Here is a 25716-nt window from a genome sequence, read left to right on the forward strand (position 1 = left end):
TGAAACATATTTTTATATTGTTTCTAGTCTGGCATAGGCAGACCCATAACCATAGTGATATGTCTGGAGGATAGTCTGCTGCATTGCTTTCTTATTCTGGTACAGTTTAAAATAGAGTTTGGATTTATATATATATATATATATATATATATATATATATATATATATATATATATATATATATATATATATATATATATGCCAAAGATGAGGAAGACCATCCAGGAAAATGTCTTTTTTTAAATCATTTTATTTTTACTTTAGTTGTGTCAAAAATAGTAAAAGCCAATGAGTTTCAGAAGAATGTCCACCATCTTTTAATAATAAATGTTTGCCACTGTCTCTCAGCTGCTATGCCGCTGTTTTAAAGTTGCCTTTAAAGGCTATCGGAATTTTCGATTTTTATTGTTTACGAACGTAATGCACAGAGAATAGCTTTCTATAGAACACGTAGTCTTTTTTATGAAAACAAATTTAGTTAACTTAATATTTTTTCTTGTTCTTTCTTTCTGTGTAATAAAGCAAGTGGCAATTTTCCAGACACATCAGCCACACGTTCATCTCTGTCCAACTTACGAGCAACTCCTGAATGCAACATACGTCTCTCAGCCGGTGTTTTCATTTCTTCACGCCCCTCCGCTCCTCTACGGTGGTTTACATGCTTTAGGGACGATCTGTTGTGTCCAGGTAAATTACAGCCTTTTCGGGCTTCTTCGTACCCCATTTATTGATGTGTTGCCATAGAAAACAGTCTATTTACATAGGCTTTTAATAAAATCGATAGCCATCTCAGCAACATGTAGCCGATGTGTGAGGTTGTACTGATCGAAATATATTGTAAGGTTTGATATTTGCAGTAACGTGGGAGTGTTTCAGTCTATGTGTGGTGAATTATTTATCTCATGGCGACCGCATGAGTAAAATTACACCAGACTGCCATTGTTTAACGCCGTGTCATCTGCTTTAAAGTGATAGTTACTGAACAATATTTTTAATTTAATGTGTTTATGTCTGCAGTTACGTAACAGTCACGCGTCCTGTCTGGTTTTTTGGTAGGGATTTAGTCGCCCAGGTGACACACGCCGCGTATTCAAGAGTCACTAGCTTGACAGTTGAAGGATCAAGTGTAAGTTGACTTCATCCTTTTGATAACAGGATTGCAGTTCAGTTAGACATGCTCATATATTCCAGTATAACAGATTGTGGTAATCTGAGACTCACATGAAGAACCTTTTGCACAGTTTAAAATGTCCTAAATAACTGATTTAAGTTAAGGAAAAGGTCAGCAACTGTAACAATCTCAAATAAACAGTTAATCCTATTTTTTCCTGTGGCCAATGACTGTGTTTGTGTGTTAAAAGTTGGGGTACAATGACTCTGACCAGAGGATCCTTCACCTATGCCAGTGGGGAAGAGTACCATGGAGAGTGGAAAGAAGGCAAGATGCTTCTGTTTTTTTTTTTTTTTTTTTTTTTTTTTAACTTTAAAAAGCGTTTTCTGGCTTGCTATCTAAACAGTAGTGTAGCTCAAAACTGCACAATGTTTCAGAGGAATCATTGTGTCTTTATAAGAGCGTGATGAATTATCATCTACTGGGAAAATCTGTGCCTCTGTGTTAAATATTAATAAAATAAAACATGTAACCCCTTAATGGCAGTGACACAAAAATATGTTTATTTCTAACTGGATGTCAGTAAGACTTTAAAAAGAAGTTGTGACTGGGGCACGTTTACCACTTTGTTGTATCACTTCTTCTTTCAACAACAGTATAAAGCTCCAGTGAAGGTGTCAAAAAAGTGTTGGTTTTTTTACTTTTTCTTTCCACACTGAGATTTATCTAAATTCACTTAATTGCCATCATTATTTTTTAGTGTCTCAGTTTTGGTGCCTAATACCTTGGTCTTCTAAATTAGTCATTCATACAGTCTAAAAGTTTTCTAAATCATTGCTTTCATTATTGTAGTTTATATTTTTATATATTATATTTGCTTGTCTAACACATTATCACTGTTCTTACAAGATCATAATTTGCAAAAAGAAAAACTGTACCAGCTCATAAAAGTCATGAAAAATTTATTTGATTCTAAGGCTTTGGGTATCAGGGCTTAATAAAGAATGATCTGGCCTTCACAAGGCTTAAAATTAGGCCATTAATACCTGTAATGCTCAACAATAACATAATACATAGTATTGCGCTGCTTCATTACAGATTTACCAAAAATTAAGCAAAAATGCTAAAGCAGTGTTACAAAAATAAATAAAAAAAACTTAGTAAACCCAAGTTCACTTCAGTGGAAAAAAAAGAAAAGAATCAAGCTGTTGTAATGGTCCAATCAAAGACATCAGCCTAATTTAAATACTGTATAAAAATGAACATCTGCAAGCCTCAATGAGCTTAAGCAACGTTGTACAGAAGAGTGGAGCAGTATCTCTCCACACCTTGAGTGACCGAAAACATTGGATAGAAAACTATTTTTTGAGCTTACTGCTTCTAAAAGTATCTACACAAGCTGTTAATTCATGCTTAGTTGACTCATACTTAGTTTTTCCACACACCGCTTCTACATGTTGTCTTAGTCTTTTGTTAAATATGTAATGGAAAAAGTGCCATGTGATGTTCATCTGAGGTTGTAGTTACCTGATTTTTAAGACCTGATTAGGACCAGATGATTTTTTTTTTAATTTCCTGATAAGTAAGGCTTGAGTTAAAGATTGTATTCTTACCTTTTCGCATGACTGTAAGTTCATCTGAAGGCATAAAAGAGACTTCCTTTATTTAGATGTGGTCTCATGCACTCATTCAAATAAATTATTACTTTTGAAAAATCGAATACAGGGGAGTAAACCCTATGTCTTATGACATCAGCTAAAAATGCACTTCTTGGGGCCTAATGCCCAAATTTGACAGGAAATATGCTGTCAACTTTTTTCACCTTTGGTTAAGATTAGGATACCGCTAACACTGTCTTGCATACACATACAGTGATGATAGTGACATGCAAGCTCAAGCTTTTTAGATAAACCCTAATTAGCTGGCCCTGATAAATCTGGCTCTGTTCGTACTGGCTTAACAGCTCTTTCTTTGACAAATCCTCTTGATTATACTTAGGACCTGTTTAGGAGATCAGCTACAGTCCTTTGAGAGAACCAAATCATTTGCAAAACTAGAGACAAGAGCAGTTGTTTTGTTGTTGTTAAATATCAAACTGTCCAATCAAAGAGCAGACAGCTTCCTGTCTTTCCACACCGCTGCAGTACTCGAAGTCAACATGCTGGAGGGGGGAATGGACAAGTGTAAGAATCTGAGCAAATTTAACAATTGTCATAATCTCCATAACCGCAGCTCTTCTGGGATGTTCCTGGTTGGCAGTGGTTTGGATTCAAATTCTACTAAAATGGTCCAAGGAGGGAAAACCAGTGAATCGGTGAGAAGACTCACTGATGAATGTGGGGAACAAAGGCTAGCCTGTGTTCTTCATTCTTATAGAGGGTGTGGAAGTCATTTTAATACATATGGCAATCAATCATATTTACTCATACAATAACTACAAGTAAAAGAATGATTACACTTGTAGTTATTGTATGAGTAAATATGATTGATTGCCATATGTATTAAAATTACTTCCACACCCTCTATAAGAATGAAGATCACAGGCTAGACTCTCAACTTGCAAATGAAATTTTTTGTATTTTATACTTCTCCCGTAATAAATCTTCTAATTACTTTTACTCATTCAGACTCTTGGTAATTTTTCTATAACAAGGGTCTGCTGTGGCTCAGATTGTTCAAAAAGTTAATGCTAGTTCAGACATAAAGATAACAGAACATGTCGTATATCACAGTTCTTGTGTAGGGGTTTCTGTAGTTATAGACCTGTGCCCATGTTGACCTTTGTGCATTTATTACCTAGGAACTGGGTCACCAGGATGCACCATGGGAAGAAGGCAGTCCAGCAGGGACAGCGTGACGTTTTAGGGGAAAATTCTGCTGGGAAACCTTTATTTCTCCCTTTCCTCTACCCTAAACATTTTCATTGACCAAGGACATACCTTCATGTGATGATATAGGTCTCATTCAGCATTATTCTGTTGAAAGAGGCTCTCCCACCCTGCAAAAATAGTTAAATATCTTTTATTAATTACCATGAATTTGATTTGGCCTCCAAATTATCCAGAATTTTGTCTAAACAAGTATCTGTGTGGGATGCTTCGGACATCTTGCTGCCAGTTACTACAGCATACCTATAGAGTCAATGCTTTGATGAACACAGCTTAATTATCTTGGAGGGAAGGAAGACAATAGTACTTAGGAGAAGACTATTAGGCAGGGAAGTAATCACAAAGAAGGGAATCTAAACAGGATGTTATCAGGACAGGTCTTTCAAAGAAGTCATTATCTTACAAAGACACTAAACCAGGGCTAAACAGTTTAATCCAATGAGGGTGAAATCCAGCAGATTTCCATATAACCCTGCTCAAACACATCTGACTCAAATTAATGAGTCATTGTGATAGACTGTTAGATTTAATTTGATTCAGGTGTGTTGAAGGAATACATTGATATCCTGCTGGATTGTGGCTTTTGCAGGACAGGACTTGAGCCATCATCTTGCTGCTTATCTGTGGTGGTCCAGACTTGTGGCCCTCTCCCTGGCCACTTCTTCCAGCTCACCCGGGGGAATCCCGAGGCATTCCCAGGCCAGCCTAGAAATGAACTCCCTCCAGAGCATCCTGGGTCTTCTGCAAGGTCTTATCCCATACTGGAGGCATCCTAATCAGAACCTGAACCACTTCATCTGGCTCCTCTCAATGTGTACAAGCAATGACTCTATTCTTACCCCTCATTTCCACCGAGTGTGTGTGCGCCATGTTATGGCTGCTCCATGGTTTTGTTCCGACCTCCATGGTGAGGCAATCTACACTGGGAGCATGTCAAGTGCAGAGTGCCCACGAGTGCAGTCCACCTAGTTAAATCCATGAGATCACGAAATCACAGGATCGTGTGATTCTCCATGTCCAGGATGAACGTCTCCTGTATGTGTGTGTGTATGAACTAGTTCAGAATTTAAATGGTGAAAAATGAATATGAACTTTTCTTTTTAAACTAAATTAAATGAAATTAGAACTAGTTCATGAAAAACATGAACTTGCACAACAATGATGTACTGGACAGCTTTGAATGAGCTGTTCGATCCCTATACAGCCGGTGCCAGAGCTTGGTCTCTGCATTCCAGCAGTAAGTCAGATTAGTTTCCAGTGAGGGTTGGCTGCCCTTTGTCACCGATTCTGTTCATAACTTTTATGTGCAGAATTTCTAGGCTCAGTCGAGGTGTTGAGGGGATCTGGTTTGGTTGCCTCAGGATCGGGTCTCTGCTTCTTGCAGATGATGTGGTTCTGTTGGCTTCATCAGGCCATGATCTCTAGCTCTTACTGGAACAATTTGCAGCCGAGTGTGAAGTGGCTGGGATGAGAATCAGCAATCCCAAATACGAGATGAGTCTATTCTGGCTGAGAACCATGGTCTACATACTCCACGAAATGAGGTCTTCTTTTCTGATAACTTGGAGATGTAAAAACACCTAAAAAATCAGTTATGGTCTGACAATTAATTTAAAGTTTGGAGTGCTCGTATTTCCTAATTTTCCATAATTTGTTTCAGTCATTATTTATTATGATGTGGTCCTTTGCAGGTCGGAGGCACGGTCTTGGTCAGCTCAAATTTCAAGATGGAACCTGCTACACTGGCTATTTTGAGAATGGACTCTTTCATGGCTCTGGTGTACTGATTTTTACAGATGGATCCAGGTGTGAGAACAAGAGTAAGATTAAAATCAAGCAAAATTAACTCTTAGTCAAAAGTTACAAATGACAACTTGCTCTTTTTACACCATGTTAGGTACGAAGGAGAATTTGCACATGGAAAGTTTCACGGAACAGGAGTCTTCAGTCGATATGATGGCATGAAATTTGAAGGCGAATTCAAAGATGGGCAGGTTGAGGGACATGGTAAGTCTGTTACACCACTGGAACAGCATGTCCATCAGGTTGTCAATATTGTTTCCCAGTGCTTGGTCATGATGTTCTGTGCCTGTGCCTCCAGGGTTATTGACTTTCCCAGATGGAACTCATGGTGCTCCACGAAATGAGGGCTTGTTTCAAAACCATAAGCTGCAGAAAAGGGAGAAATGTCCAGGAGTGGTGCAACGTGCACAGGCTTCAGCCTCCAGCGCTCACAGTCTAACACTTTGACAGTCCTGGAACCCAGGAGGAAACACAAGCAGAGTTCCAGGACCTTCCAGAAGGGCCTGAGGGATGTATGCTCCCCTCCAACTCTTCTTCCTGTATCTTTCTCTCTTCTTTCGCAATGCTTTTTACTTTTCTGCATCTTCCTTGCTTCACACTCATGGTGACCTGGAATTCAAATGCAGTTCAACCAAATAACAGCTCTTTGAATGACTGACTTGAAATGCACAACAGCAAGAAGCACATGTTTCTCATGTTCTGATTGTACTCTTACAAAGTGTCTTAGTGCTTTTCTCTAGAATTGATATCCATCATGCATTCAAGTGCAAACAATGGAAGGGACTCCACTACTTAGAAAAAAGACTTCTACAGTCTTACTACGTATCTTTTTCTTCAGAGTTGGTAAACTAAATTTTTGTTGAATTTAAAGCGTTAACCACCCATTAGATAGATTTAATATAAAAATATAAAAATCCTGCAATCTTTACAGTGATGTGAATAATTGTGCCCTGCGAATGCTTTGAAAAGAATGTAAACTTTTTTTCCATTTCAACAACTCAACAACCTTAATTCATCTCATTTAATGGTTCTCTTCAACTTTTTAAGGAATCTGTTTAATCACTGATGTTTCACCCTTTGGAAGATCAGTATTCACGTTTGCCTTAAAGACATTTTTTTACAGTGGTGTATTTGAAGACTGTCCATTGGGGAACAAAAAACAGATAATGAACAACACCCTCTCCTTCCCCGCTCCTCCACACTGCTTGCCTGAAGGTATCTATCAGCCTAATCAATTTAAGGTCTGTTTGAAGATTGCCTTGACTCTGAGAGACGCATTGCAAAACGCAAGTTTTTGCTCCCATCACTTACGAGTCAAGCCTATTTTCTTTTCCAATAAATCACTTTAGAAGAGATCTAACTCAGTTTTCCCCTATACCTTCAAGATCAGGTTGACCAAATGTCCTAAAAAAGGACTGAATGAAAGCTAAATGTGTTGAATTAATGAACTAGATCTTTAATGAGGCAGCTGAATGAAACAATATATCTGCTATGTATTTAAGAGCACGTAATACTAATGTGTGTCTTTGTTTTTGTCAGATATATATTTATTGTGGTTGATTGTATTTAGTCAGACTTTTTAAATGAATGAATACTTGGTCAGGCAGAAACTGTGGAGCTGTGTTGTTTTTTTTTTTAAACCAGTGTAGATATACATTTAGATGTTGGGAATTTATAAAGCGTTACAGCTACTCTGATTTTAATTCAGTGTACTTAAACAGTTAACAGGCCTTACAGAGCATTAGTAGACAGGATTAAAGGAGATTGCCTACAACATTTCAACCAAAGACAACTGAAACAATATCACAGGAAGCAAAGCTTAAAGCAGTCAGCTTTAAGGTATATTTGCTCCATCTTACAACTGAACTAGAAAGACAATTCAATAAAACTCCACCGGGACTTGAAGTACACATGAAAAACAATAGGATGGAAGATTAAACAGGGAACTGATATGAAATTCTGTTGCATCTATTCCTGGAGTCTCTTGTCAGGATTATTGCAGTTCCTGACTTTGATGTATGAAGAAAAATAAATCAATTGCCAGTGTTGTTAGCGCACGTTTTTGTTTGCTTGAAATACCTGTTTGGTGCAGTCAAACATGAGACACTTAGATAGGCATGAGTACCACCACCTGAAGGCATACTTCAGTGTTGGCAGTGTTTTTGTCTCACATCTTGCAATTTTTTTTCTACCATGTTGAAGACAACATAGCCCCATGTTGTTCTTGCACACACACATACACACCCACACACACACTCCTGCCTGGCTGTAACTAAATGCAAGAGAATTGCACAGCCATTTCTGTCTAAAAATACAAATGGTGATTTAAAAGTGTGCCTGACCAGACTTTCACTTGCCTGGAAAATATCATTACCATGGTTACCTTTTTAAGTAGCATTATAATGCTGTTTGAGTGCTCTTAAAACTACTGCCCTCTCATTCTCCTGGAGTTCATCTGATCCTGTATCGCAGAGATGTGATTAATAAAGGATTGTATTAGAAACAAAACCTGCTGCTCAAAGAGAATCACTGTATTTGATGTTGATTCTCCATAAAATCATATGAAAGATGCTCCATTATGGAGAATTTTACTGGTGTTATAAAGGCTTAACTGTGACAGATTCCTCAAGATTTTGGTCCAGTGCAGCTTGAAACAGAAACCTTCAGTTTTCTCATCCCCTCGTTGGCAACATTAGCATCTAGCTTATACTTCATGTAGAGCTAAAAGAAACCAACCTAAATTTGTGAAGTATGCATTTTAATAGATTTAGGTTTGAAGATTTGAGTCTGTGTTGCTTTTTTGTGTTGCTAAATCACAGTTAAAGGATCAGGTTGGCAAAGTGAAATTCTTGCATACAGTGTGTTATCTAGAATGTTTGCATGGTTCGTGTTCCTACTGTCCCTGACAGTTGCCTAGAACAGGAAATGCTGCATGGGACTGATAATATAACTGAAGAGTTGAGCACACTTGGCACCCATCAGATATAAGTAGCTGCTTTTAAAAAACACCATTTTATATGTACATCAGAAAATACAGCAGCAGGACAACAGCAACTGAAGAAAATAAATGTTTAGTTTTAAGCAAATACACGTATGTCCAACAAGCAGCAGTTGAATTCCTGACTGCAGCAAAAAAAAAAAAAAAAAAAAAAAACACCAGTCATCTCTAACATGACCAGCTGGCATCTCTAACACAGTACCACTGTGTTGCTGGCCGTTTCCATCACTTCCATTGTGCACAGACTTCACACAGCTTTTGTGCAGCACTATCTATTAACATTGAACTTTTAAAGGCATTTGATATCAGATATGAAATATCCATTAGAGAACCCTTAAGATGATAAAACTCTGTAAAAGCAAATGTCAAAATCCAAAGGCTGGCTTAAAGATTTTTAGAAATTAAGCCATGTTTTCTCAATTATGTGTTTTTTTTTTCCTCTGTCCTTTTAAAGCAGATCTTTCCAAATCTCTCACATTAGTCTGACATTTTCTAATGTGATGGTTCAGATAATCTCAGAAGGTTTGCAGTCATGCCCTTGAAAGGCAGATTTTGATGGTGAGCACACATTACATGCCATTAAATTCAATGCTTGGCTATAAGCATGATGTATACAGCACTTCTGTAGAATTAAATAATGTGTTTGAAACTTCTGACATTAATACACACACTCACTGGTTATTTTATTTGGTACACCTTACTAGTAACCAGTTGGGCCCACTTTTTTCCTTTAGAACCTCCTTAATTTTTTTTTTATTTTATTTTATTTGACCAGGCAACATTTCCCAATCTTCTACTGTCCAGTTTTGGTGATGTGTGTGTGTGTGAACTGTAGGCTCAGTTTCATGTTCTTAGTTGACAGGAGTGGCATGTGGTGTGGTTTTCTGCTACTGTAATCCATCTGCCTCAACGTTTGTCATGTTGTGCATTCAGAGATGGTATTCTTGCTATTATAAAGAACACAGATGTGGTTTTAAGAAAGCTCAGACAAGACTCTTCTTTCTGAGGAAACTCAGATCTTTAAATGTGAGCAGAAGCCTCCGTGTGTTTTATCAGGGAATTCTAGCCAGTGTTCTTCTTTATGCTGTGCTGTGCTGGGGGGCCAGCATTTGTGTAGATGACAAAAAATAAGATCAAGAAGTTGGTTAAAAAGCCAGGGTTGTGACTGGCATTGCCCACGTATCTCTGGATTCTATTCCATTAAAACAGTTATGTTTTTAATAGCATTAAAAGCTCTTTTAGTGAATGTCTTGTCATGTCTCAGAGTTCTATTGAACACTTCAGGTTTTTTGTTCCTGTAGTTTTTTGTATTGAACCATGTTTTTAGTATATTTATTTCTGTAAGGTTTTCATTATGTTGCAGTGCACTATATATGGTTTTTTATGTTTTCAGTATGATGTATGTGATGTTTGGTGGCAAACCTTGGTATACCTTGACAGACTGATTCAAGGTCTTACTTTATATCAGTATGGATTATTGAAATTTCCAGAAGTATACAGAAGTTTTAAATTTTCCTGACTGTCAACACCTGTTTAAAATAAAATGATTCCCCAACAGCTTGTTGTAAAGTTCTGCATTTTGATGTAAATCTGCTTGTTCAGCTGCAGTCTGCAGGGATCCAGTATTTCTAGCAATTTCCTGTTTGTCTCTTGTGTTATGAAGTCAGCCTGAATGTACTGACCAACAAATTCTGGAGAAAAATGGCTACTTTCAGCAGACTCGACCGGGCTTTCTGCCTGAATACCTCCAAAATCCTTAAGTGTCAAAGCAAAGTCGACAAATTTATGATATTACCATGGCTTCTTGATATAGCATCATATTCAAGAAGTTATTTAACATAAATACAACATACAATAGTGGTTTCATGTGAGTATTTATAATACTGATTCTATTAAATTGTAATATTCCGGCTAAATCAGATGTCCAGAGCAGGGGGTTAAACTCACACTATTTGCTATTTTTTGTCAGCGCCTGCAACTACACACACCCTTGCTGACCTTTTTCTGTTTTGGGGGAACCTTCCGAAAAGAAAAACAATTTATTTTATTAATTCCTTAAATGGATTGTAGAGGTGGTGGAACATATAAGTGAAGCACCATGATAGGTTGCTACCTCAAGTCTCGCTGAAATAGATCTTGAGTGCTACAGATCTGTCTGTGTGGCCTGTTCTTGTGTCCACATGCAAAGCAATGCTGTTCAACTGCAGTGTTATGGGCTCAACTTTGTTATTGGAATGTGAATCCATCCTAAAACAAATACATAATATATATGTGAACAAACAGGGTCTTATCTCTAATGTTAAGGTCAGCCCCATGACTCTTGAGGGCTTTACCAGCTCTCAGACTTCCCCCTCTGCTGGCATGGTGCACTGTAGAGCTGCACAGCTGAAACACAGTAGGAGGGCCCATCCTATTAGTATTGCTGACTTCAGGCCACTAGAGTTCAGAGCTTTAGTGTGAGAAGATAATCTCATCCAATCTCATCATCATCTTTAGAACCATGTGTCCTCACACATCTTACTTTGTCTCTTAAATTTACGTCAGCTCCCTTTTCTGAAAGTGTTTAGACAACACATGACAATACATAAACCCATGGGTTCGTCATGAGACACATAATGTAACGCTGTCCTCTTGAGCTGGATAATGTATATATTGTAATTATAGTATATACTATATACACACACACATATATATATATATATATATATATATATATATATAGGCTGCACGGTGGTTAGAACCGCAGCCTCACAGCAAGAAGGTCACTGGTTTCAGCCTCGGCTGGGGGGCGGTTCGAACCTTGAGGGTGGTGGCCTTTCTGTGTGGAGTTTGCATGTTCTCCCCGTATATGTGTGGGTTTTTTCCGGGTACTCCGGCTTCTTCCCACCGTCCAAAGACATGCATGTTAGGTTAATTTGTCACTCTAAATTCTCGCTAGAACTGAATGCATGTGAGAATGGTTGTTTGTCACCAGCCCTGTGATGGACTGGGATAGGCTTCAGCTTACCCACAACCAGTAATGGATAAAGTGGTACAGAGAATGAATATATATATATACATACATATAATACATACATACATACAGACATACATATAATATTTATCTTTACATCTTACAATAGATGTTAAGATCAATATTATAAACTCAAGTTCTAGTAATGTATGGAAGAATGCATTTAATTGAATTTCAATTCAAAATAGTAGAAAAAGAAAGAGAAAATATCCCTGGCCAAAATTGAACATATTTAAAGTTAAAGTGCCGTTTTAAGTACTTTAATGAACAGCTGACACACACACATATATACTTAATATGATTCCATGATAAACCATGATACTCCCTCCACCATACCTCACAGATGGAAAGAGGGCTTGATGTTGGTGTGCAATGCTTTGTTGTTTTCTTTAGTTTATGTTTTTTTGTTTCTTTGTTTTTACCCCTGTGAATCTTTGTGGATTTTTTATTTTCATGTTTGCCTTTTCTCTAGTTGGCACATCTGACTCCAAGTGGTCATTGGATAAGTTGTAAGTACAGAGTCACTTACTATTTCCAGCCTGGATAGCCGTTGGCATTGGATGGTCATTAAAGACATTAAAAAAAACATGACTAGGCTGAGCCATAATAAATACTCCCTATAACCTGCTTTTTATAGTAATATTGTTGTACGCAATTTGTTATTGATCAAATTAAAACTGCATGCATGAGACCTTTTCATATTTGCTAATCTCCAGATGTGTGATGTACAGTCTGCTATAATGAAAGGATTATGTGATGAGTCCTGCAATGATTGGAACCTTCCTTACACTGAATGATAATCAGTAAATCATCACAAGTCATTACAGAAACAAAATGGGTATGACCCGAGTGAGTACCATTAATTATTTTTTCTGTTCTGTTTTATGGCCCATTACATTGGTTTAAATCCGCAAAACCTCTGGCGTGATGTTTGCAAAGATATAATTTTTGAACAACTCAGATATTATATGTAATTTGGGGGAAAATCAAACAAAAGCAGTTGATAACACAGTTGACTGTGTTTCACTTCATCCTGAAGTGCTAAAATCTCAGTGATTTCCTGGTTGAATGCTGGGCTTATGGCAGGACACTCCAGCAAACAAGTGTGTTTGCACTTTGGCATGTATATGCTTGTTGTGTGTACTTGTTAAGCCTGAATTCTCCACCCCTTTTCACTTCCTGTTTTCCTTTTTGTCATGCATACAGACACATAACACATGTACAAGTAAATCACAAATTTGGTCCCCCTTGCAAACGAGATGTTACATCTTAAGGGGTTTTCCATAATAAATTTAAATAAATTCAACTGTTTATGCATGTCCAAAAGCTCCCAGTTTTCCATCCTTCTATAATTGCAACTCTGTGTTTTTATCTATTACAAAAGTTTGGCTCTTGTTTTTAATTTTTTTAAAGTAGTAGTAAGTTTTCACTTTCGTCTGCAGTAAATATCTGTGTGAAGGCGCAGTGGGTTTAATCTAATTCTAACCCCCAAAACAGATTTTAACCCCAAAAGGAATGCTGTTGGAGCACAGTGTGATCCCAGTGTTACAAGGCGTTCCTATCAGTTAGTGTCCCGTCAGCTTTTGGCCCCATCATGATAAAAAAAAAAAACATACAAACACCCAGTCATGTAGATGCACACCTATTCTTGAGCATTCCCAGTTAGTGTATGACTGGGTGACATGTTAATGTTTAACCACTGTTGTTGAAGGAAGAGGCAGAGTTCAGGGAGGTACAACGTAGCAGCAACCATTTTAACCAAGCAGGAACTACATCTTACTGTTGTCCTGTCAACCATGGGGAGACACAGTTAACTATCAGTGTAAATTTCTTCCAGGCTGGGTGTGAGTTACTTTTTCTTGTGTATGTGTTTCTCAGATAAGTGCTGTACTGGACAGAAACTATTTTAAAGGCATTATTTGTTCACATTTGATTGTAAAATAGGCAACATGACAGCCTCTAAGCTCTATGAATATTTTGAAGTTATTAAGAAACCTAGTCTTCTTATGTAGAGAGTTCACCACCATGAGATGAATGATGTTTACACATTTCAGGTGGAGGAAAGTGAAAGTAGGAAAGTGCCATGGTGACACTGAATCGTTTGAGTGTAGAGGATCCAGACGATGGCTCTCCACTGCTGCCGGTGGTTGCAGAGACTACAGCACCAACGCCTGTCGGTCACAGACAGCGAGTGGTTACCAAGACTGACTCCAAGGAGTTTTTCCTAAGCAGGTACATCTAATCCAGTTTCAGTGGTGGGCAGACCCTGTAAATGGCAGTGTTAAGTGTGGAATAAGTGGCAGGACTTTTGTCCTGGAGACCTGTGCTAGAGTTTTTATTTGTGGCAGAGGTTATCACATTTACTTTTACTGAAAGGAAAAGGGAAATCCGATGTTTGTAGTATTACTATTTCTATATACTTTTGGAATTTTTTTGTACAGGAAGGAGAATTTTGCCACCAGTCTGCTTCTGTTGATTGGATGCTACTTGGCTATTCTGATTCCTGCATATTTTCCCTTGAATAAGATGGAAGCTGCCAGCTATGACTACCATAATCCCAAAGATTTGGTAAAGATGCATCTAAGCACATCCTTACAAATGTTTTAGGTAATTTATTTCCTCCCATTAGACTTAATTTAAATGTTCATTCTTCTTCTTAGGTCTTATTTAATCGGTCAGCCTCCCTGCTGTCACGTCTCTGTCAGCCTCGCTGGTGTCTGAACCACCTCAAGCCCCTGTCCTGTTCAGAAGGTCTCCTGGACATTCCTGTTTTCGTGCAGAAGGACAGACCAGTGGTGTGGAATTTGGCCCCTCCTCTTGGGCTCCAGGGCAGTGAAGAGCATCTGGCCCTTGCTCTTGCCTCTATGCCTCAACCTGGCCTGCCTCCATCACTGAGAAGAGAAAAGAGCTGCAGGCGATGTGTGGTGGTGGGAAGTGGAGGGGTTCTTTATGGCAGCCATCTTGGATCACATATAGATCAGTATGATGTCATCATCAGGTACGTGTATATGAGAAAGATGGACACAATGTGTACAATGGTTTGGATGGCACTTCTAATTAATAATTAATTGAATTGTAGTTGGGAAAGTAGACATCAAAAGACATATCGAATGTACTCTGTCAGTTACAAAAATCTTTATTTCTCTTTATGAAACTGGACAAATTGCTTAACCTTAAACTCCTAATAAATGACTATTACCAAATAGTATAAATATTTAATACATATATTTAACTTAGCACTAAAAGTAAGGTAATTTACAGTATGGTTATTCAATTATCTTTACCCTTTAATAATACCAACAGGTGTTGTATTAGACGTTGTAGTAAACTCTGATTGGTCATCTTTACAACGAGATATAACTTGAGAGCACTGTGCATTTCTGGAATGAGCAACACAGCTAAATGTGTGAGTAGCACCCTCAAGAAATGTAAGAAAATCCCCTGCAATATTCTCCTGGTGGTTGAGATTTGAGTGCTGACAGGTCACAGGTGTATGACTAGGAGTACACTGTACCTAATTTAAAGACAGACATATTGGAACAACCAAGGTCAACCAAGCTGGCTGACTTTCCCACAAAATAATTGTGTAAAAATGGCCAATATGTTGTGTTTTCTCCTTATTACTGCGTAGAGGGCCATTATTCAATACACCAAATAAAGAAACTCAAAAGAAAAGTGAATACCATCAGCATATCGTAGCGGATTTTGACACTTTTGGGATGCACCACTCACGCATGTCCAAAAGCTCTGATTTTGGTTCATTAATCCAAAGGACACGCTCGGAAAACTTTAGTCTGGATTTGATGTGCTGCTGTGGAAGAGATAGAGTTTTCCTGCGGTGATAACCTCAATGTCAGCCACAATCAAAATCACTCATGTTAATCTATCTTGAAACTTTGACTCCAGAACAGTCAATCTAGTTATGAAAAGGTCCTTGCAGAGTGGCTCTTGATGACATTCCTGATCATTTTCTTCTCTAAAGTCTGCAGTGTCTTGCACTTAAAATGTGTCTTCTAGTACTTTGTGATGATGCAACACATTAAAACCCTTAAAAATAAGGGTACATCTCCGTTACCAGGCTCAATAATGCCCCAGTGTCTGGATTTGAGAGGGATGCTGGATCTCGCACCACTATCCGCTTGATGTACCCAGAGGGAGCACCTCACTCGGCTAATGAGTACAGAAAGACCTCCATGGTTGCTCTGGTGGTCTTTAAAAGCCTGGACTTGGACTGGCTCACGGCTGTCATCACCAGACAGCCTCTGGTAAGCCTAGATCACAAAAGCTATTGCACACAGAGATGCTGTATTTCATAAGCCACAAGTGTCACAGCATTTTATTTAACAATACTGTGATCACAATACTAAATGCAACAATCCCCGTGTTCTTTTTATTTATTTACTTTTTAATAGAGCTTCTGGTCCAAAATGTGGTTCTGGAGGGAGGTGGTGGATAATATTCCCCTGAAACCAGAGAGCTTCAAAATCCTCCACCCAGAGATAATTCACAAGACGGGGCAAGTCTTACAAAAATATGCTCTAAAACAGGGAAATGTAAGTTCTTACACCATTATTCTTTTAATTGTCTTTTGAAAAACCGTCATACACTCACACTCCCTGCTCAAATCTTGCTTTAAAACACTGGAAAAGCCCAGATCTTAAAATTAGGCTCATTATTTACAACACGTCACTCTTTGAATGGGTTTTAATTTATTGTTGGATCATTTCTATGCAGTGAAAGCTTGTTCTTATTTTTGCTAAAGAGAGATCAAAGCTGATTTTCTTCCATCAAAAAGATGGTGCCAACATTAGGTGCCAGTGCAGTCGTGATGGCTCTGCAGCTGTGTGACCAGGTGAGCCTTGCAGGGTTTGGGTATGACATGCAACACCCAGAGGCCAGGCTTCACTACTATGAGACCATACGCATGGATGCCATGAAGGCTCAAGTAAGTTTAGACTGATGACCAAACTTGACATTAATTGCTCTAAAGCCTAGTGTTTCTTCTTCAGTCATTTATTTATCCTACCAAAATCATCCAGGTGGTACATGATGTCAGTGCTGAAAAGCTCTTCTTGAGGGACCTGGTGGCTGCAGGAGCTGTGACTGACCTCACAGGAGGACTGTAAGATGAAAACACCGAACTCTACATGCACTCCACTTCTACCTGTGAGCCAGTCTCGGAAACCTCTGCACAGAACCTTCCACAGCAAGGACAGCCATTAAACACGATCACAGCTTTACTGATGAATGTAAACACTCGATGACTGCAGAGACCAAGTAAAGGCATTCTAATTCAAACTCCTTTAAATAATCAAAATTACCAGTTAATATCTGAGTATTTATCATATAGGTGACAATTGTGCTGTTTGACATGAAAATATGGTGACAGGCAATGGTTAATGGAGCAAACAGTGCCATCATGAAGCTGTTTGTAAAGATTCAATAAACAAGAAAATATAAAAACACTGACATTTTCCATAAAATTATTTATTATAAAGAAGAACTCTGTCACATAAATAAAATTCATGCTTGATCATATTTCTGACAGTATTGTGAGACTAATAAAAAAAACAAGTTGAGAGTGAGATCCTTGTTTTGTTTTGTTTTTTTAATAAACAACAAATGAGTATCTCCCACTCAGTCTAAGTATGTGGGTCTGTTTACAGCAGCGGATTGCGTGAGGGCTCCCACAGTTTGCTTGCTAGCTGTCTGCAGTGCTGGAGGATGATCTCAGTAGGGATGACCCCCAGATGTACCGTCAAGAGCTCGTAGCACTTCACTGCCTCACCCTGGTGGTTCTTACTGTAGTATCGAAGTAGCTTCCTGCAACACACATGACTTTATTTAACCCAAAGATAAACCTTTCCAACTGATCCCACTCACTTTAGGATTAAGCAGTTTACCTGTAGTAGTCCCAGGCAAGCATCCCAATGGGGGCAGAGTCATCAGGTAAGATGGGAATGTCTCCTGCCTCTAACTTGTACCCCTGATGATCAAAAACACTCTTATTTTCTTTTACTTTTCAGTGATATATTGGTTTCTTTTTTAAGAAAAGTAAAACATGGCGTGCTGCGGACTTACCGTTTCATTTTCAAACCACAGGAAGTAGCAGAAAAAGAAATCTCCATCACGCAACGTGACAGTAGAGTAGCCTTTCTGAAGATAGTGGCGTGTTGTCCTGACAAGGCCCCACACCTTAATATGGGTTTAAAAAAAGGAAATTTATTAAAGACCAAAACTGTCTAAATGTGCTTGTTCACTTCTTTGTTGCTAGCTAGAGCTAGTGCTAAGCTAGAGCTAGCTAAAGTAGCACAAAAACAAAAAAAACATAGTGCAGTAGCTAGTCTGTCAAAAGATGAGACATTTTTGTTGAATCTCGACATAAACCTAAATCAAAAACACGTTTTTCAGATATTTTGTCCAAATATATTTTTGATAGTATATCTATTTTAGGGATATTTACAGTTATCAAGATATTGAAGTTGAATCACTGATCTGTAGAGATCTTCATTAATATTAATAACAATAATATCCTACAGGTAGAAAGTGATGGAAAACTTGACTCTTTTAGTTCTTATAGAGGATTTAGACAGGATTGGATAAAGCTTTGTAGTCCCAAGAGGCAATGTAAAAGGTCGAGACTCCTTATTCACCTTGTTGGATCAGAAGAAATGGATGAGAGGAAAACATCTTTTAGAACTAAAAGAATACCAAGTGCTCTTTAGGCACTTATGATTACATCAATATTAACTTTAATTCACTATCTCTATATTATTACACAATTTTCAATGACAGCATCAATAAACTTAAAAAAAAAAAAAATAGAATTAGTCTAACCTTGTTTTTGATATAGTGAGCCACTGGTCCCTTCCCTAGCTCCGATGTGTTGCGCTCTGTAATGGTGAGCGATGGAGCAATCATTTGGCCACTTGATCGGTCCACACAAATAAAATGAATGAGGCCAGGGAAATCCTCCAGGTAAGTAAAATAACTAGGTTAAGATCCATACACTCAAGGTAACAGTGTGTTACAATTCATGAACCTCTGTGTGTGGGGGGGGATTTTTTTTTTTTTTAAAGAAGTGCTCTGAAATGAGACGCAACATAACATCAATGGGTTATTTTTGCTAAGAGGATATGACACCATGGTGATGTTCCTCTTGCTTTTCACCAACAGGAAATCCTTCCAGTCCATCAGTTTCTCTCTGGAAGAGGCAGTGTGTGAGAGTAAAAGTTTGGAACAGTAAAACAAGGATAAAAAAAGAAAAGATTAAGACACATTTTAAAAAAAGACATTAAATAAACTGATTTTCGGCTAACTTGTACGCACTGGATCATAGCCTGGGCTCGTTCCTGCAGAGCAGGGGGGAGGCGCTGAGAAATGTCAGCTGGTCCAGAGTCAGTTAGAAAACACTGCCGGTATATGCCACACAGCTGGGTCTTCATATTCTTACACCATGGGATAAGACTTAAACAAAACAGACAAGTCACTCAAAGGAGACTCAAACAGCTTTTGCTGTGTCATGGTTTGGCCAGCAGAGGGCTGCAGCAGACTTACTCCTTGTTGAACCCCGGTCCTCCTCTGGTGAAGGCTCGGTTCTTGAACTCTGTCCAGACATTTTTTAACTGTGCATGCTAGATAGAGAATGAAGCAACATATTTGTTCTGGCTCAAAAACTGAAAATTTAAACATACAATTATTTTCACATAACTAATTACAGTTGTTTCTATCACACACAAGTAACCTTGCTTAGTTTACTGATGTTTAGACTGTGTCTTTTTTTATTTACTATAATAATCGTAATATTAATAGAATTTCTATAATGACAAAGATGGACTTGAGTAAGGCTGACAGAATAAAAACAAAGAATGTTTTAGAGAAAAATTAACTTAAATATTGACTTAAGAAATTCCACGTAAAATTGTGTTGGACAGTGATGGGCATGATCTGGTTAGATGGAAAAGTTTAATTTAAAAGTTGACAATTCTTGATCATAGTAACCAACACTGGTGCATGATCCATAAAACCACATACCTGTAACTCACTAGGCTCCAAGGCTTTAATGAATTTGTCCAGTTTACTTCGGACGTCTTGTAAATTCAGCTGACTTCTCGCCACAGCAGAACCTCCTTGGGCTTCTTTTAAACGATTTTCCAGCTTAGCAAAGGCCTCCAGAAACTTATACACTGACATGGCCACTCCACTAGTGGGAATCTGATAGATAATAAGGGACCAAATGTGTGTTTAGACGCTGTGACAGAGGCAAAGAAAAGTGGTTAAACAGGTTGAAATATGCAACTTATGTTGCCCCTGCTGGCTGGGGAGTATATATTTGGTTACACATATTTAGTTATGTTGGTGCAAACACAAACCTTCGTTAGCAGCACTAGTGTGATTCCAGGCCACAGTGGGAGACAGTACATGGAGTGAGGCATCATGGGACACAGCCCCTCTTTAAGTGAGACCTCAAGGAAGACTCTGCGAGGGGTTGATGGGTCAGGTGGACAAACTTCGAGAGTATGCAAGCTGTCTTCTGCCATCTGAAGACATTATTATGTGAGAGGCATCATCTTGATTACACAATCTGTTTATTTAGCATTGGAATTTTTTCTCACCTGGATGTCTGGGTCCACAAACTCAAACACGGGAGTGCTTCCTCTGCAAGGCTTCTCTGCTAACAAAAAAACAGCACTGTGATGGTCATAATTATGGAGAGTAAACTGCATATGAAATAGATGTAATAGACTATATGCATATACTCAATCTCTTACTAACCCACCTGAGCTACTTGAGTCTCTGCTGGAAGGAGAAGGTTCTGGGGTATAAAAACTCTCAGGACCAGAACCAGATGTGCTCTCAACATCCTTTACAAAGAAACAAAACATGCTGAAAAAAAGACAACTGAACAAAAGAAACAAAGTCCACAACATGTTAATGCTTTTATGTTGGCATGGCTTTGAGCCATTTGTACCTCAGGACTCAGATCATCCTGATCTACGTTACTAGGATACATATTCTGTGCCATAATGATGAGTGCCAGGAGGTCTGAGGTGGTGAGTGTACTGGCATTGCGGCTAAAGTGAAAAAGGACAAAAACAAGGCGTACTTTAGACAAACCTCCCGTTGCAAAGTGACAGGTTAATGGAAACATGTGTACCTAGAATAGAAAGCCAACAGTTTGGTGTGAACCAGGATGAAGGCATGCAGCACTTCCTCTCTTGCTTTCTCTCCACTGTTGTTGAGCTGCTGAACTAAACGGCGCTCCAGGAACTCAATGCACTGTTCACACAGTGTGGGGTGGATTAACCTCTCCACTGCCTGAGAGGGGGAGGAGATGGCACGAAAGAGTGAGTTTTTACATAGTATTAACTTATTTTCATCCTAAGCAAGTTTAACACAGTCGGGCTTTAAAGATAATGCTCTGTACAAAATACACAGATCTCCCAACACTTCAATCATAAGAGCAGGCGATTGTAGAAGTCCATCCATCCATCCATCCATCCATCCATCCATCCATCCATCCATCCCTGTTTGATGCACAGGCACAAACAACAGTCAGGACCCCCCCACACACACACCTGAAGGCAAAGGGAAGCTACCCTATCGTTCACTGGGGTAAACCCCAGTGTAGAGGCACCAAGTCAGTGAGCACTGAATATGCCCACACCTGCTCAGCACCTCCCACTGGGAGCAACTCAAGAGTGGAAGAGGATCCAGCCCTTCTTGAGGACACTGGTTCCAGAGCCCAAGCTGTGTGTCGAAACAAGTCCAACTATATCTAGCTGGAACCGCTCAACCTCAGGCACCAGCTCAAGCTCCTTCCCTGCCTGAAAAGTAATGTTCCAACGTTCCACATCCCGCATCCTTGGAGCTAGTTTCTGCAGCCGAGGATCAAACTGCCAACATCTCTGCTGCATTTGTGACTGTGCAACACATTTTATTACTGCAGTCCTCTTTTTCCTCTTGTCCTCTTTAGGTTTTCATGGTAGCGTGTTGTAGCACAAGGTTGAGTTTTTAGTTCAGGTTCAAATCCACCAAGGATTACCTGCTTAATATATTAAATGTTGCAAAGCTGATTTAATATTATAATTAAATTCAGTGATTAACCCGATATGACACATACCAGCTTATCTGTTAATTTACCTTTTAATGCCTGAAACGACACACATAGCATTAGTTAAAGGCTGACTTGTTGTCAACTGACATTTTAACGCCAGTTAAATGTTTTCATCATGGTTTTAATGTGTCACATCAGAACGTATTTGTTAGTTTTCCATATTTCTGCATAAATATATTTATTCATCTGAATGCTGGGTGTTTTATTTAACCTATTTTTTTCAATGAATGAAAAGAATGTGCAAAAATTAAATAAAAACTACAGAACTACAACACAATAACAACAAAAAAAACTATATAAAACAAAAAAAAGGGCATAATCCTCCTGAAAAGTCTGCTTTGTAAAGTAAAGTACAGCACCTCCACTAAAAAGCTCTGGTCATTCTCTCTGAGCTGGCTGTAGGTTTCCAGGAGGCTCTGGAGATGTTTCCACAGCCTTGCCCTCTGCTCCGTGTCCTGAGGACGCAATCTGATGGTGAAAGAAAAAAAATCATGTATCAACCATATGCTCTGTTAACACCATCCCGCACAAAGACAGAGCACACAAAATGTCTTACTCTTTTCTCAGGAGGTTCCCACTGAGGGTGACCATGCCAAACATGACCTCAATCATCTTTTTCATCACATATATTTTCCTCCTCAGATCGTCCTCCTTCTCCTCACCATCTCCATTCACAGCAATGTAGAGACACTCATCAAACTGAGGACACACAATAACATCATTTTTAGTTTTTTTTTTTTTTTTGATTTGTTTTTGTTGCCTGGTGGAAAATGAAATGGAAAATAAAGTGAGGATGACCATCTCTTGACTCCATTCTGATCAAAGTCAGCCTTAAAACATGCAGAACTTCATCATGTGCTGCAGGAGGACAAAGCGTGGTTTGATGCTATAACCAGACCCACATGACACTTCACTAGATCTGCATTCAGGTCACTGTACTGAAGCCAAAGTCAGAATTTCTACAAATACGCCACAAGTAGGTCAAGAGAGATAACAATCACAGCCTTCTTGTTTACTTAGGGGAGGGGTCAAGACTGCTTTTCTATTAAAGGCAGGTGCTACCTGGTGTAGTACGTAGATGTGTTTGTTCTCTGTGGTGAAGGAGGTGTAGCTGTCACCCTGCCTATCCACCATGGTGCTACAGGAGATAATGATGGGAGCGAACAGAGTGCTGATGATGTCCTCAAAGGCTGGAAGCTGGAATATAGGAAAAAAAGTTCAGCAATTAAGAATTATTCTAAGAGCTTCAGTGCAGGAAGCAAGCTGAAAAGCATTAATATTCTCCATCCTTCTCACCCCCTCGCCCTCTTCCTGAGATGCTCCATACTGCTCCTGGACATTATGCTGAAATTCCAAGTCAGTCCAGTGAAAGAGGACCTCGGCACTTTCACTGGCTATCAGCATGCACTTCATCTGGACCACAGATGAGCTCCTGTCCTGCTTTACCGGGCTGTCCTGTTCACTCCAGCAGCTCTACACACTTCAGGCTGAAAAGGAAATCATTCAAAACTATTGAGACAACGGGCATAAAACGGAATGGGGAGGTGACATACAGAGGTTTGCCTCATTACTATTCACAGCTGAGTCATGCTGAAAAAATTGCCTGAAGCAGTGAAACAGAAGTCAAAACAAACTTCACTTTATTATGGGCATCATGGCAAGCAGCAAGATTGTACTAAGGTTCCTTTTATGAATTGTATCAGCTACTTGAGAAGCTAAATCAAGGGAAACATTTTCCCTAAGTTTTATTACCTGTTGACCTAAAAGAAAGGAAAAGAAACACTAATGTTTTATGAGAGATGAACTCTGGTTGGTCACCTGTCAATCAAAGTGCCTCAAAAATTCCCTTTACATGATCATCTTCAACATATCTCAGAAAGAAACACAATCAAATACTATCTATACGGACAAATAATGAATGCATTTGATCACATATCTCAGCTGTGACCCAGTAAACCCACAACTGTTCCTGTTTGCTCAAGTTTTCACCACAAACGATGAGTCTGAGATTAAATATATGTGCGTCTGCATGACTGGCTATTCACTTCTGATGAGGCCAAAGCTCAACAATTAACTGCTTTTGGCATCCACAGTTGTCCCAATCCGTGGCTACATCCCGTGTTTTACCTAAAGCGTACAGCCTCGATAGCAATCTTCTAACTTCGTGTATCTTAGTGTTTCGGACACACACTCATGTCCAGCTCATGTCACTCACAGTTGTCAGCGCCGGATGATCCGAGCATCCCGATCCGGCGTCTTTTGGTGTGTAAAACGGAAGATCTGGTCAATTTTTCCTGCAGCTCGTGAATGTTTTCATCTCTGATTGCTGCTTCAACAGAACTTGTTTCCTTCCGCACTTCGCCACACGCACCACCCAGTCACGTGACTTCAGGGGCAGGAAGTTTGTGCTAATCTGACAAAAGAGACCAGTCTTTCAGTCTTTGGAGGCTGCTCAAAGATAAGTGCTGGGTGTTTGCAGTAGATTGCTCCTCCAGGAGCTTAATGATTGGTGAGGTATGAAAAAGTCATGTGCCTGAAATGGGCCACATGACTGAGAGGCTGAGCGCTGTAGATAATAGTTCGGTATTTGTGGAATGTAGCTTCAAGGATGAGATTGAGATTAGAAGGGCTCGTGCCCGTTCATTTTTCAGTCTGGTTAGAAAATAGGCCTAATAAACTAATCCTTTGGTGACATTTGCATAAGGTTACTCAGGACAATAAATCTTTGTTATACTGTACTTTATAAAGTGTACTGTAAAAACATGACACCCCAAAATAAATAATGTTGAATTTCAAATACAGATCTCAATCCAGTGAAATGAAATAATCCTGGAGCAGAATTTATAAATCTTTTATTAAAAAAAATATATAAAACAAATAAACAAAATAGAAAGGGCAAAGCAACATCTAAGATCAACACATAACACTGTAAATGTAATTCTGTTTGTTTTATGTATTCACATTCTAAATAAGAAAAATACTTGTTGGAGACATACATGTAAAATATAAAGTAACATTTTAGAAAGAAATACCAATAGTCCCAAATTTAATCTACATTACAGCAACAACTTAATATAAACAGAATATAGTACAGTGCAAATAATTTAAACTTTAAACCCAAGACTGCAAAACCGGACAGACAAACCTGTGCACTACCTGGAATGATTACCAGAAAGCCTATGACTCAATGCCACATACAAGGAATGGCTGAAGCAGTATAAGATCAACAACACTCTTAGAGCCTTCATTGCAAACTCAATGAGGCTGTGGCAGACCACCCTTGAGGCCAACTTCAAAATAACTGCACAAGTCTCCATCAAATGTGGCATATACCAAGGAGATGCTCTGTTCTGCAAAGGCCTGAACCCCCTCAGCCAATTAATCAATAAGAGTGGCTATGGCTACTGACTCAGGAGTTGGGTCTGTGCATCCACCCCAAATCCAGTGTCCAGAGGCTATCTATCTATCTATCTATCTATCTATCTATCTATCTATCTATCTATCTATCTATCTATCTATCTATCTATCTATCTATCTGTCTGTCTGTCTGTCTGTCTGTCTGTCTGTCTGTCTGTCTGTCTGTCTGTCTGTCTGTCTGTCTGTCTGTCTAGATAAAGCACCATGTTGGCTTTCAGAAAAGGTTTTGATGGCTTCAACAAATCTGTGTTATATCAAAATATTCTGCCCAAACTGTATTCTTGGTCTCTGTGTGGAGCAAAGAACCCCAAAGCAACGTAAATATTTATGTTTTATTAACCTCGCTTGGGTCAAAATGGTCCAAGATGC

At 38.9% G+C, this 25716-nt stretch overlaps 3 protein-coding genes across 6 annotated transcripts; 2 read left to right on the forward strand and 1 right to left on the reverse strand.

Moving 5' to 3' along the window:
• The first annotated feature begins 607 nt into the window (after positions 1 to 607).
• Positions 608 to 8381, forward strand: morn4 (MORN repeat containing 4). Of its 3 annotated transcripts, XM_042009524.1 has the most exons (6): positions 647 to 687; positions 1057 to 1126; positions 1362 to 1438; positions 5691 to 5805; positions 5897 to 6006; positions 6101 to 8381. In XM_042009524.1, exons 3-6 carry the CDS (start codon positions 1372 to 1374, stop codon positions 6247 to 6249), a joined length of 441 nt encoding a protein of 146 aa, XP_041865458.1. In that variant the 5' UTR covers positions 647 to 687; positions 1057 to 1126; positions 1362 to 1371; the 3' UTR covers positions 6250 to 8381. The 3 variants fall into 3 exon arrangements, with proteins under 3 accessions (XP_041865459.1, XP_041865458.1, XP_041865457.1); XM_042009525.1 differs by lacking the exon at positions 1057 to 1126 and having other exon boundaries at positions 608 to 687; XM_042009523.1 differs by lacking the exons at positions 647 to 687; positions 1057 to 1126; positions 1362 to 1438 and adding an exon at positions 4525 to 4813.
• Positions 8382 to 13546: 5165 nt separating this feature from the next.
• On the forward strand, positions 13547 to 17064 carry st3gal7 (ST3 beta-galactoside alpha-2,3-sialyltransferase 7). The gene is made up of 8 exons (XM_042010429.1): positions 13547 to 13657; positions 13868 to 14045; positions 14255 to 14381; positions 14474 to 14811; positions 15892 to 16078; positions 16226 to 16366; positions 16609 to 16758; positions 16853 to 17064. Exons 2-8 carry the CDS (start codon positions 13897 to 13899, stop codon positions 16937 to 16939), a joined length of 1179 nt encoding a protein of 392 aa, XP_041866363.1. The 5' UTR covers positions 13547 to 13657; positions 13868 to 13896; the 3' UTR covers positions 16940 to 17064.
• A 215-nt stretch (positions 17065 to 17279) lies between these two features.
• hps1 (HPS1 biogenesis of lysosomal organelles complex 3 subunit 1) lies at positions 17280 to 24376 on the reverse strand. 2 transcript variants are annotated; one of them, XM_042010428.1, is made up of 18 exons: positions 24146 to 24376; positions 23227 to 23417; positions 22993 to 23127; positions 22487 to 22629; positions 22290 to 22398; positions 20971 to 21131; positions 20785 to 20887; positions 20593 to 20677; positions 20429 to 20484; positions 20186 to 20353; positions 19848 to 20027; positions 19371 to 19447; positions 19143 to 19280; positions 18952 to 19017; positions 18651 to 18795; positions 17895 to 18008; positions 17717 to 17799; positions 17280 to 17636 (listed from the first exon to the last, which is right to left on the reverse strand). In XM_042010428.1, the coding sequence occupies exons 2-18, from the start codon at positions 23341 to 23343 to the stop codon at positions 17474 to 17476; spliced, it is 2043 nt and encodes a 680-aa protein (XP_041866362.1). In that variant the 5' UTR covers positions 23344 to 23417; positions 24146 to 24376; the 3' UTR covers positions 17280 to 17473. The 2 variants fall into 2 exon arrangements, with proteins under 2 accessions (XP_041866362.1, XP_041866361.1); XM_042010427.1 differs by having other exon boundaries at positions 20429 to 20487.
• Between the last annotated feature and the right edge of the window lie 1340 nt (positions 24377 to 25716).

Source organism: Melanotaenia boesemani, chromosome 16, assembly GCF_017639745.1.
Source record: "Melanotaenia boesemani isolate fMelBoe1 chromosome 16, fMelBoe1.pri, whole genome shotgun sequence".
NCBI classification, from domain to species: Eukaryota; Metazoa; Chordata; class Actinopteri; order Atheriniformes; family Melanotaeniidae; genus Melanotaenia; species Melanotaenia boesemani.

Bases quoted from the DNA above. Each gene is read 5' to 3' on its own strand.
- morn4 (XM_042009523.1), top strand. From the start codon at position 4,711: ATGAACTCCCTCCAGAGCATCCTGGGTCTTCTGCAAGGTCTTATCCCA. The intron at 5,806-5,896 runs GTGTGAGAACAA...ACACCATGTTAG, and splicing joins ATTTTTACAGATGGATCCAG to GTACGAAGGAGAATTTGCAC. The intron at 6,007-6,100 runs GTAAGTCTGTTA...CTGTGCCTCCAG, and splicing joins TGGGCAGGTTGAGGGACATG to GGTTATTGACTTTCCCAGAT.
- st3gal7 (XM_042010429.1), top strand. From the start codon at position 13,897: ATGGTGACACTGAATCGTTTGAGTGTAGAGGATCCAGACGATGGCTCT. The intron at 14,046-14,254 runs GTACATCTAATC...TTTTTTGTACAG, and splicing joins AAGGAGTTTTTCCTAAGCAG to GAAGGAGAATTTTGCCACCA. The intron at 14,382-14,473 runs GTAAAGATGCAT...TCTTCTTCTTAG, and splicing joins ACCATAATCCCAAAGATTTG to GTCTTATTTAATCGGTCAGC.
- hps1 (XM_042010427.1), bottom strand. From the start codon at position 23,343: ATGAAGTGCATGCTGATAGCCAGTGAAAGTGCCGAGGTCCTCTTTCAC. The intron at 23,128-23,226 runs GTGAGAAGGATG...CCTATATTCCAG, and splicing joins CTCAGGAAGAGGGCGAGGGG to CTTCCAGCCTTTGAGGACAT. The intron at 19,018-19,142 runs GTGCGTACAAGT...TGCCTCTTCCAG, and splicing joins CGAGCCCAGGCTATGATCCA to AGAGAAACTGATGGACTGGA.